The 12,046-nt window shown below is 38.4% G+C and overlaps 1 protein-coding gene and 1 long non-coding RNA gene across 3 annotated transcripts in view; both read right to left on the bottom strand.

Moving 5' to 3' along the window:
- NR1D2 (nuclear receptor subfamily 1 group D member 2) overlaps positions 1 to 12,046 on the bottom strand; it is a 42,712-nt gene that overhangs the window by 4,652 nt on the left and 26,014 nt on the right. The window contains exons 5-9 of one of the 2 annotated variants that reach the window (XM_036431602.2): positions 11,746 to 11,834; positions 9,463 to 9,607; positions 5,684 to 6,306; positions 3,823 to 4,008; positions 1,463 to 1,673 (exon numbers count right to left, since the gene is read on the bottom strand). In XM_036431602.2, the coding sequence (XP_036287495.1) occupies positions 1,463 to 1,673; positions 3,823 to 4,008; positions 5,684 to 6,306; positions 9,463 to 9,607; positions 11,746 to 11,834 (1,254 nt within the window). The remainder of the gene's footprint in view (positions 1 to 1,462; positions 1,674 to 3,822; positions 4,009 to 5,683; positions 6,307 to 9,462; positions 9,608 to 11,745; positions 11,835 to 12,046) is intronic. The other variant, XM_036431603.2, reaches the window with a different exon arrangement.
- On the bottom strand, positions 7,303 to 8,263 carry LOC118715407. Its single transcript, XR_004986880.2, has 2 exons — positions 7,986 to 8,263; positions 7,303 to 7,764 (listed from the first exon to the last, which is right to left on the bottom strand). It is a non-coding gene; the product is annotated as an uncharacterized LOC118715407 (long non-coding RNA).

The following is a 12,046-nucleotide window of genomic DNA, read 5'->3' as shown; positions in this document are numbered from 1 at the left end:
AAAATACATATAATAATAATAATAATAATAATTAATGGAAAAATATCCTCGGGTGAGAATTTTTTTTTATTTTATTTTATTGATTTTTCACAGAGAGGAAGGGAGAGAGATAGAGAGCTAGAAACGTCGATGAGAGAGAAACATCGACCAGCTGCCTCTTGCACACCCCCAACTGGGGATGTGCCCGCAACCCAGATACATGCCCTTGACCAGAATCGAACCTGGGACCTTTCAGTCCACAGACTGATGCTCTACCACTGAGCCAAACTGGTATCGGCGAGAATTTTTTTTTTTAATGTGAGCATGTTGAAATTATAAATAAAACCAATACAGTAACTGAAAAAATAAAATTTGTAGAAAGTGAGAGGATACTTTTATTTATCAGTTATAGCTAGTAAATAAAAAGAGGTATAAGCATAGTATTTAGAGTTGAGTTAGCAAACATCAGAACAATCAAAATGAAAGATAGTTAGAAATATAGTTCTCTGAAGAACAGGCTCGGAGTAGCAAAAGAATTTTCATTTAATACTCTTCTGGAGTTCCTGAATTTTATTTTCCTGCCTAAATAATGCTTTAACAACAACATCAGTCCTTTAAAAGTGGTAAAGATTTAAATTTGACATGAATACTATCATATATTTAAGTGAAAACATATTATTTTAAAATGCACGGACTTGTGCATATATGTATATTTCTTATATATCTTCTCATATGAACATAACAAAAATAAGAATGCATATATTCTTTTCTAAAGTTTTCCACTTAATAGGGCCAACATTTTTTACATAGCATATATCAATAAGCAGGCAAATGGATAAATGGAGAGAGAGCAGAATGGATAGTGAGAGACTCCTAATGTTATCTTTTTGGTGGTGATATTATCACTCTTATTTCATCTTACTATTTTCAATTTTTCAAAGAATTCACATTATTCTTATGGTCAAGAAACAGAACAAGGCTTTTTCAAAAGGAGATTAACAAAATAAAAACCATGGTCCTAGTGGAAAACACAAATGAAGGTAGTAGCAGAGTTCTTAGCACAGAGCTCTGCCTCACCCGCTGCCTTCATTTTTTTCCTTCAGTTTCTCTGATATCATTGTCCTCCATCGTCTTCATCATTGTCCTCCACCGCCTCCGCTGCAACCTGTCTCTGAAGTGCTCATTCCACTGCCTCAGCCCTAAAGCTATTTCACAGGCTCTCCACCTGCCTCTCCAGCGCTAATGACCCGCCTGTCCAACACACCCAGGTAACAAGGCAGAAGTAATGTTAAAGCAGCACTTGGTTCGTGCGTAGTCGTTCCTCTACCTAAGAAATCACACTGACTTTCTGCTGTCCCGGTCAGTTACAACTTCTCTACTTCCTTCTCACAGCTGTTAATCCGTAACCCTGTTACCTGCTACCTTCTCCCCCGTTGGTCATTTATAATGTAGGTGTGGCACAGTTCTGAACCAGCTTGCTTACCTGCAGAGACCAGGACAACTGCCGTAAACAAACTCATCTCTTCATCGCTAAGCTGGAGGCCATTCAGCTTCTCGCTAAACTCAAACATAGAATTCAGCAGGTCCCCGGCTCCCATGGAGTGCAAGTCATCCACGCTATACTTCTTCCCACTTAAAAAGGTGACAGTGCGTTCCTTGGCATCAAATAGTGACGCAAACCGTACCATTAAAACCTGGGGAAAGAAAAAGACTTAGGTGTACCTGAAGAAGTTCAATACCAGTACTGAGAAATACTTTAGTATTCAAGTCAGATAAAAACATTCTATATATAAAAGAAAGCTGTAAAGGAAAAACTGAGTTTATTTTACCCAAGATCATTTCCTTAAGGCAAATTCTTTACCAAAGCAATAAATATTCCAAGATTTTTTTTTCTAGCAACCAGTAGCAAAATACTTAAGTCCTGTGATACTTTATCAATAAAGATTCTGAAATGCAAATGTAAAATTAAAGCAAGCGATAACGCCAAGAAATTTGAAACTTGGCCTTGGCCAAAGGCATTAAAGAAACTCTTTAAAAGCTATCAAGTATATCTCACAGTCTCGAAGCCCTAAATAAAAAAGCAGCATTTCAATACAGTAACACTTGGAAATATCAAAACATCAAATGCAGCCAAGGCATATGCAATAGATGAACTCTAATTAAATCATTTCAAGAAATCATAGCCCAGAGATAATCCACAAAGACAGCTATTACAGTACAAGTGGTCTACACACCAAGTTAGAATCCAAATCCGAACCAAACCAGTCAACAATTGCTTAACCATTCCCTCCACTATACTAAATGGTGACATCTGTCAAATATTTTTCCCTCATCATCAGCGGAACACTGACTACCTTCTCTTTGCAATGCTCCCAATCAAAGACTTGTTTTACCCAAGACAATCCAAAAGAGGGCAAGCCTTCCATGAAGATGGGGCTACCTAAAACTCAGCCATCCCAAGACAAATCATACAGCGGAAAGAGCCCAAGACATGGAATTAGGGGTTTGTGTTCCAGCCCTGACTGTGTTACGAATTCACTGGTAATCCAACAAAAGTCTCTTTCACCTCTCTGGGCTGTAGTTACTTAACTTCAAAAATGAGGGAATTGATTTACCCATAATACTTTAATCAATTTAAAAAAAAAAAAAAAAGGGTGAATTGATCACTGACATACCTGCGGCTTTAAATCTTAAGTGTAATGTTTTTCTCTAAACTTAAAATCCTAACCTGTAAGTGTTATTTTTTAATTACACCATAGATATTTCTTTCATGAACATGGCTTCTTCTCTGTTCTAGTCCAGGTGCCCCCAAAAATAGAGCCTAAGGTAAAAGTTTATGTGGGGTGTGCACTGGCACATGTGAAAACAAGAGTAAGGAAAACGAAAATGGAAAAGGGAAGCAGAGAGAGCAAATATTAGCAATATTTACTGAGCCAGCCACCACTTATTAAGAAAAACTAAGAGCTCAATCATGTGGGACTTTTATGGAGAGATGGCTCCCTAATCCCGCGAATCAAAGATTTCACCCACCTGACATCAACTCCCCACCTCCCACCTCATACCTGCATTTTAAAATAATTTGTAGTGAGCTCCAATCAAGTCCTGAGACTTCTCATACCCCAGCAGCAATAGGGAAGCCATGGAGCAGACAGGTGAGAGTCACCTACGCACCTAAGCACAAGAGGCACTGTCTGTGTCCTACTAAACTTGCCTACTAAACTTGTCCTACGAAACTAACCGTGGCTGCCTCAAGCCCAGGCAGAAGGCATCGCACAAGAGAAGCTGGAATAGAAAAAGCAGCCATGGGTTCCGTAGTGATATGAGGCCAAGAAAATCCGAGCTGGCTCGGAAGAGATGTCTGATACATCCACCAAATACAGGGTGGGGTGAAAGTAGGTTTACCGTTGTTTGCATGGAAAATGCAATAACAAGTAATAATGCAAGAATAAATTCTTGTATCTTGCATACTCACACTGTAAACCTACTGTTGCCCCACCCTGTACTCTACAATCTCCTAAAAGACAAAGACCACACTCTTATTATTCTGTACATAGTCAACACCAGGCTAGGCTTTCAGTAGGTGTCCATCACGCTGCAAAACCTACACATCTAAAAGCCAATACTAGAACCTGGAGTTTGTATGCTCGGAATACAGATCATACATATTTTAAGTCTTAAGTAACTGCATTTACCTAGCTAGCCTCTCTCCCAAGATCCTGAAAAGGTCATTCTTTTGTTGGTAGTTTCAGCCTCTGGACTATAAATACTCATTTAGAGAAGAAGTAAAATGCATGGAAATAAAATACATGCCCTGTACCCATACTCAAGATGAACAAAATCTACCTCAAAAGTCCCAGCCTTTAAAAGGTTGACTTGGTCATGCTGAGAGAGATCTCTGAATCCAGGAATACGCTTTGCAAATTCCACCACTTCTTTCACTGCCGGGGTGAAGCTCATTGAAAATTCTTCCCAGATTTCATGCCCTGATTTATGAGGATCCACAAACGGAGACTTACTCATTGGACAAACCTAATGTGCACAAAACAGAAAAACTCTTTAATTGTGAGAGGTGGTAAAGAAATTTCAGAAGTAGCATCTCAATCACTGGAAACACCAACATGAAAATAACCCTCAGGTGCAACTGATAACACTTTCTCTTTCGGATACTCTATCTTTTGACAAAAAGCCTCATAGTAACCTAATTTAAATAGCAATTAACTTGTTACCATGCAAGAGGCAGCCTAAGCGAAAAATGAGCTCCATAACAAGCTATTTTAAAAACCCATTGCACAGGTTGAAGGGTTTATTTTGTAGACTGCTGCCACCTTATGCTGGCTTTATGGTTTAAAGATAAACACACATATTTGCTTGATTCTCAATCCTATCAGTTATGACAGATATTACAATTTCTTAGATGAGAAAATGAGACCCTAAGATGGTTAGTGACTTAACAAATAGCTAGAAGTCACAGGCCTAGAACCCAAGCCCACAGTTAATATTTCAAAACTCCCTTTTTTCTAAATGGTCACAATTACAATGTTGTAATTTCAAAGAGGAAAATATAGTGAGATGTCTCGTTTTTTTAAAAAAGATCACTAATCAAAAAAATGAAATAAAAAATAAAAAGATCACTGATCATCTGTTTTATAAACAATGATGTAAGCAGTGACCTCCACTTAGTCAATGGGAAAAAATGACTGGAGATACTAGGTGCAACTTCGAAATGAGGACTGGGGAGGAAAAAAATAAGAAGCTAAAAGCACAAAAACACTGAAAAGATTAGGAAGCATGTGCTGTAATCTCTATTAGTAAAATCATCCTTCTAATTTTCACTAAATCCATGAGGATCCAGGAATTTATTCTGTAACCATGATTTTTTCCCCTCCATAAGGCAGCCACTAATTCTAATAAAATATAAGGTCACATTTCAGATCAATGGGATCAAATATTTGCAAGTGACCAAAAATCCTAACCTAAGGATTGAGGTAAGTCAACTATTTTGAAAATACAAAGAGAAGGCTTTAATTACCTGGCTGTGGGAAATACCAAGCACTATCAAAGGACCTCGTGATTTAAACTGGAAATGATGCGGTAATGATGCTTTTGATGAAATTTTGGCTGAATATAAATACTGTACATTCATGTAGACTGTTGTATTTGATGAAAAAAACTTGAATGATATGAATAACATTAACTCATCTCATAGGATGAAGTCTGAGAAAATCCTGAGAGGCTGTCTATTAAAATATCCCTAAATTCTCACACAATAAAACTTCCATGTCCTATATCCAAAGACCTATTTGCATTATAATGGTTAAAGAAAACTCTTTCTATAGAAATCAAGAAATTTCTGTCCTTAAAGAGAAAATCCCAAAGCTAGTATGATAGTGATTAATCAGAATGCTTAAATTTTGAAAGGGATTTCTAAGAATTAAAGGACCAATTCTACATGATCCATGTTTTACATAAAATCTTAATCCCAATCACAGTATCAATCAAATCACATGCTTATACCCGTATGTAAAATTAGGTCATTCAACAAATGTCTATTAAAAGCATCTGACCTAAAATATTGCCCAAAATTGATTCTGTAATCTCTTATGTTTTCTGACACCCCTCTCCCACCCTTGAAATTGGTATTACCCTCCCCCCCATAGCTTTCCTTAATACAAGATGAGCAAAAAAACAATTGATTTCACTATACCAGATGCATTCTCCCTCCATTGTTGCACAGGTAACTATTCTTGTTCTCATTCTGAGAAAATCCATCTATCGAAACTCTATCACATACTCTTTGAGTATAAGCATTGGAGAAGTTCATACAATGTCCATTTGCAATACAAATGGCATGCCCATTTGGGTAGTGCATTATGTTCCTCCCCTTATACTGTCCATTGAGATTCTGCTGGCTCTCACTACAAGGAAAATGGCTGCTAAGCCCATTGCCACAATGGTCATGATTTAGATTATACTGCTCCAAGTTCTTGGGAATCCGTTCTCTCTGGGGCTGCATGGTCTTTGCTGGGTTTTCTCGCTGCTCTTGATTATACAAAAAGGTATCCTTGTGGGCTCTGGTCACCATGCCAATCACTTCTTCCTTTGCAAAATCAGAAGAGGGAGGAGAAGAGCTTTTGATGCTTTCTTGCTCCAGCTGGGGCTTGGGTCGCAGCTGTTCCTGGGCTGGTAAGGCTGTCTGTTCATGGTCTACTAATGTGTCATTTTGCAAATGACCACTGAACTGGCTGTTCATCATGCTCTTCATCGCACTCTGCATTTCAATTAGCATCCTCTGCTTTTCACGCTTAGGAATACGACCAAACCGAACAGCTATTGAAGAAAAAGATATTTAACATCTATATTCTAAATAAGACCTGTTTATAAAGAAAAATAACACAAAATTATCTTTGTTAGCTATGACCTTTAGCCATGCAAGAAAAGAGTACCTCCATGTCTCCAACACAAATTATTCTAAACTTACTGGCTGTACCAAAGGAAGTGGGAGGGAGAGAATTTTCCATTGTTCTCCCAAAACAAAACTAAGGAGAAGATCTATCTCTTGGGTAATTTATAAGCACTATCTAAAAACGAAACTTTAAATTAACTAATGAAAATCAGAGCCTGAAGCAGACCAGCACAACCACACAGCACCTTACTTTGAAATAGGACTTATTTTCAAAGCGTTAACAGAAAAATATGTTCCATAGTTCTTTCTATGATAGTAATCCCCTCACTGGAGCGAAGGATTATGTTAGTAAAGCTTGGACTTCCCTAGATCATTACTTGCTGACACCTTGGGATTCACTACCTACATCCATTAACACTAATGGAACCCAGTAGGCACAATCACTCCCTGAACATCTGACTTTTCTCAAGTTATTTCCATAACATTATTCTCAAGATCCAACCAGATCTAATTTTTTTTTTAAGTATATTTTACTGAGGGTTTTTTTTTTTTTTTTTTTTTTTTTTTTTTTTACAGAGAGGAAGGAAGAGGGATAGAGAGCTACAAACATCAATGAGATAGAAACATTTATCAGTTGCCTCCTGTACACCCTCTACTGGGGATGTGCCGGCAACCAAGGTACATGCCCTTGACCAGAATCGAACCCGGGACCCCAGTCTGCAGGCTGACGCTCCATCCACTGAGCCAAACCAGTTTTGGCAGACCCAATGTTAAGTGACCCGTTCTTTACTGGCTTCTTTAAAAAGAAAATCTTAAAAAAATAATAATAATAAAAAGAAAAAGAAAATCTTAAAAAAAATAAAAAAAAAAACACGGTCAATAGAAATGCAGTTATTGAAAAATCAACCTGTTGGATTTTGATTAAAATCAATGAAACAAATAAAAATGAAATCATTCATCCTCCATTATTTGAGAGCTTGGTCTTAAAATGTGCCTGTCTCCAACATTCCTATCCTAGAGGGAATGGGGGGGAATCTCTAATCTTTTATACAAAGATAATAAAAACTTAATATACCACCCAGTAAGAAAGCCTTACTAATAATCTAAGCGTATCTCTGACATCATCAAACAAACAATTCTACAGTGCTTCATATTCTACACCTCTACTCCCTCTCCCCTTCACAAATGATAGGCATTTTTATTCTTTGGCGCAATCACAGTATCTATCAACTTGGATTACTACTTCTAGTGCTATAAAAATTTTTCAGGCAATTAAAAACCCCAAATATCAAATTGCTGGAAGCCTGTTATTCAAGAGGCTCCTTATTGCAATACTGTACTTCTGTGTCAGTAAGATAACCTAAGGGACTGTTTAAATGACCCTCCCCCTAGTAGGGGGACGGTGGGAATAAAGGGGAGAGATCAACCAAAGGACTTGTGTGCATACATATGAACCTAACCAGTGGTCAAGGACGACGGGGGGGAGGGGGGGGTTAATATGTGGGGAGGGTTGTGGAGTGGGAACAGGGGGATGAGGATAAATATGTGATACCTAAATCAATAAAGAAATTTAAAAAAATAAAATAAAATAAAAATAAATGACCCTCCCCTAGATAAATGAATGAGGTTCACTCTTAGCTATTCTTAATTAACCCTACTACACTAATCCCTAATGTTTCTTTTAGTTTTGCATCTCCTTTCAATGTATTCAGAATCTGTATTCTAAAAACACATTATCAACTCAGGGCTGAGAAAATGATAGAGATAATGCACATAATGAGAACTGGGTTAATCAGCAATGCTGATATTATGAAGAGCGAGCTATGGATTCCTATATCAAGAATTCCAATTTAGCCAAAGCCGGTTTGGCTCAGTGGTAGAGCATCGGTCTGCGGACTGAAAGGTCCCAGGCTCGATTCCTGTCAAGGGCATGTACATTCGTGCGGGCACATCCCCGGTAGGGGGTGTGCAGGAGGCAGCTGGTCGATGTTTCTCTCTCAACGACGTTTCTATTGTAGCTCTCTATCCCTCTCCCTTCCTCTCTGTAAAAAATCAATAAAATATATTTTAAAAAAAAGAATTCCAACTTAGCTCAGTAGATAGTGTCAGACTGGGTTCGATTCCGGTCAAGTGCAAATGCCTGGATTGAGGGCTCCTTCCGCAAATAGGGGACATGCAGGAGGCAGCCAATCAATGATTCTCTTTCATTATTGATGTTGCTCCTCTCTCTCTCTCTCCCTTCCTCTCTGAAATCAATAATAATGTTTTAAAAAAGAAAAACTAAATTTTTTTTTTTTGGGGGGGGGGAGAAGTATTGAAATTGTACGGGGGGGTGGATCTTTTTATAAGAACCAACAAAACAAAAAAAAGAAGTGAGCCCTTGCTGATTTGGCTCAGTGAGTAGAGCATTGGCCTGCATACTGAAGAGTCCCAGGTTCGATTCCAGTCAAGGGCAGGCTCAATCCCCAGTAGGGGGCGTGCAGGAGGCAGCTGATCAATGATTCTCATCATTGATGTTTCTCTCCCTCCCTCTCCCTTCCTCTCTGAAGTCAATAAAAAAAATAATTTAAAAAAAAAAAAAAACAGCCCGGACCGGTTTGGCTCAGTGGATAGAGCGTCGGCTTGGGGACTGAAGGGTCCCGGGTTCGATTCCGGTCAAGGGCATGTACCTTGGCTGCGGGCATATCCCCAGTAGGGGGTGTGCAAGAGGCAGCTGGTCGATGACTCTCTCTCATCGATGTTTCAAACTCTCTATCTCTCTCCCTTCCTCTCTGTATAAAATCAATAAAATATATTTAAAAAAAAAAAAAAAAAAAAAAAAAAAATAAAAATAAAAAAAAAAAACAAAACAAAAAAACAAGAAGAAGAAGTGAACCAAAGCTATTCCTGGGATGTTGATGCTAAGATTTGACTTTAATGAATTTGGCATCCTACAAGGCATTAAAATATGTTTTCTAAATCTGCTTCACCCTAAGCAGGAGAAGGCCACTGGTAACTGGTTTATAGCTCTGGTTTATGCTGAGGAATAAAAGCCAGCCCATATGCTCTAAGAAAGAATGCTCTTTAAACCGGGAACATACCATCTCTCGACATTCCAACAGACAGACACTTTTTGAAGCGACACTGCTGACATCTGTTCCTATTCATTCTCATTATAGAACAGTTTTCATTCTTCAGGCACTTCTTGTACTGGATGTTTTGCTGAATGCTTCTCCGAAAGAAACCCTAAGAACAAAGGAAGATGTACCCATTCATTTAAAAACACCCAGATGAATTCCTTACAAGTAGCCACCCCCAATTCCTAACTATGGAATTATCCATTACTAGCTACACCTGAGAAATAATTTTGGCTTAGACCCCAGGGAAATATCATCTCGACACCTGGGATTTGCCTGCATTCTCATCAGTATCAATAAGCACCTATATTTACTAGCTAAACAAAACCCTCTTCCCTTTCTTCCTTTTTTCAGAATCTTGCTGCTTTCTAAGCATCCCCTGTACCATACTTTCCCGTTACCAGCCCTGCCTGCAGCCACATTTCCCAGCTCATACTTTAATCACATACAAATTCCAAAACTCTAGAAATAGGACCCATTTTCAAAGCGTTAACAGAAAAGGATGTTCCATAGCTCTAGTACGGTAATCCCCTCACTGGAACAAAGGATGATTTAGTAAAGTTTGGTCTTCCCTAGATCATTGCCTGCTGACACCAGCAAGGCCTACTTATATGTGCCCAATGTTCTTGGTTGCTTGCCAGCAACAGATAAGTGCCACACCAGAGACCAACTAATGATCCAGGAAAAGACAGTTCCCAGCAAGACTACCAATTACTGCCTTCACTAAACAAAGAATGAAAGTGCAGGTGCTGTGACAGGTATGCAAAGATCCCCAGCTTAATAGTTCCAAGGAGAACGGAAAAGTCAAGAAACAAATTACTGAAAGTAACTTGAACTACAATTTCCTTGAATATCGTAACTAACCACACATTTCATGAATCTTATTAGTATTTGTGGGACACAACATATTTAGACTTTATTACTGTGGTTCTATACTTGGACACTACAATATCTGAGCTAGACACACCTTTAAGAGAGTATGGAGCAGTTATGTGTAAGTATCAAGAATACACAAATTAAGCTGAGACCGGTTTGGCTTAATGGATAGAGCGTCGGCTTGGGGACTGAAGGGACCCGGGTTCGATTCCGGTCAAGGGCATGTACCTTGGTTGCGGGCATATCCCCAGTAGGGGGTGTGCAAGAGGCGGCTGATCGATGACTCTCTCTCATCGATGTTTCTAACTATCTCTCTCTTCCTCTCTGTACAAAATCAATAAAATATAGTTTAAAAAAAAAAGAATACACAAATTAAGACTTATTGGCTTGTGCTTTTGTTTCTCTAGCCCCATAATTACTTCACATTTTCGAGGGGGGGGAAAAAAACAGTGTTTAAATAACTTTTAAAACAGTGGACAATTGCTGCATCTGTATAAAATACTGACCAGTTTGTTAAGTGACCTGACCATTAAGAATTAAGAAAACCACAATTCATTGAGAGCCACCCTAGAAAATATTTCTTCTTTCATCATGTATATTCATTATCTTGCTCAACCAACGTATCCTGCCAAACTGGATTCCTGCTTCTGGCCTTCAGTCAGAGAAGAGCAGGAGCACCTGCCTTGGCCAAGTTAACTCTGACACTCAGGAGAAAGGGTTGTGCCAGACTTAGAAAGACAAAGAGAGATCCCCTGGATGTAAGTAGGTGGTACAGACTCTCTCCCTTGGAATTATCTGATGGACACTCTAAGAAATATTCAACTAAACTTACAAGTATAATGAACTTTCCCAAGAACTCGATTTATATCCAACTTGATTTATATATTGGATTAAAAGTGAGTAAAGACATCACACTTTTATAAGTATCTAGGGATTATTCTCAACTCCTACTACCTGACATGTCAGAATGACAATGTATCTGATAAGACCTATTCCAAGTCTGGTTTAAACCAAGTTCCAATAGAGCAAGTCTGTTCTGCTCCCTGCTGTCTCCCCATCGCCCAGGGCAGCACTCGGCGCATTAATGAATAAGCACTAGTGCACAGATTTAAATACTGTATTTAAATTTGATGGAGACAGCAAATATAATGTGATCAAAATAATTTTTAAAAAGTACTGTCACTGAATTGAAAGCCTATTTCTCAACACAAGTTATGTTTATAACTACATAAAACGCTTAAGAGGTAAAGAGAAGCAACTGAGTTCTCCTTCTCCCTCCTCCCAGATTATCAGCTGTGAAAACTGCAAACCCAACTCCAACTTGTTTAATTCCAGAATCAGTAGCTTAAAGAGACCAAAGCGTGTTTTTACCTTGCAGCCTTCACAAGCATGAACTCCATAGTGGAATCCCGACGCCACATCCCCACAGACTTTGCACAGGAGAACCATGCCACTAAATTCTAAGGCACAAACAGAAACAATAAAGACAGGGAAAATTTTCAACTGTCTGTTTTCTTTCCAACTGAATATTTTATTTTGTCCAATTTGTGCTTTAAATAGATACAAATATACTTTTATCATGTAGAAGAAAATTCCTTACACCAAATTAACAAATCAAAAGACATCATGGTTTTCTTTGAAACTCAGTTTATGGGACCAAAAATATTTCAGA

Source organism: Pipistrellus kuhlii, unplaced genomic scaffold (assembly GCF_014108245.1).
Source record: "Pipistrellus kuhlii isolate mPipKuh1 unplaced genomic scaffold, mPipKuh1.p scaffold_m20_p_11, whole genome shotgun sequence".
NCBI classification, from domain to species: Eukaryota; Metazoa; Chordata; class Mammalia; order Chiroptera; family Vespertilionidae; genus Pipistrellus; species Pipistrellus kuhlii.
The sequence above is the reverse complement of the archived record's forward strand: the minus strand, read 5'-3'. Positions and strand labels throughout refer to the sequence as shown.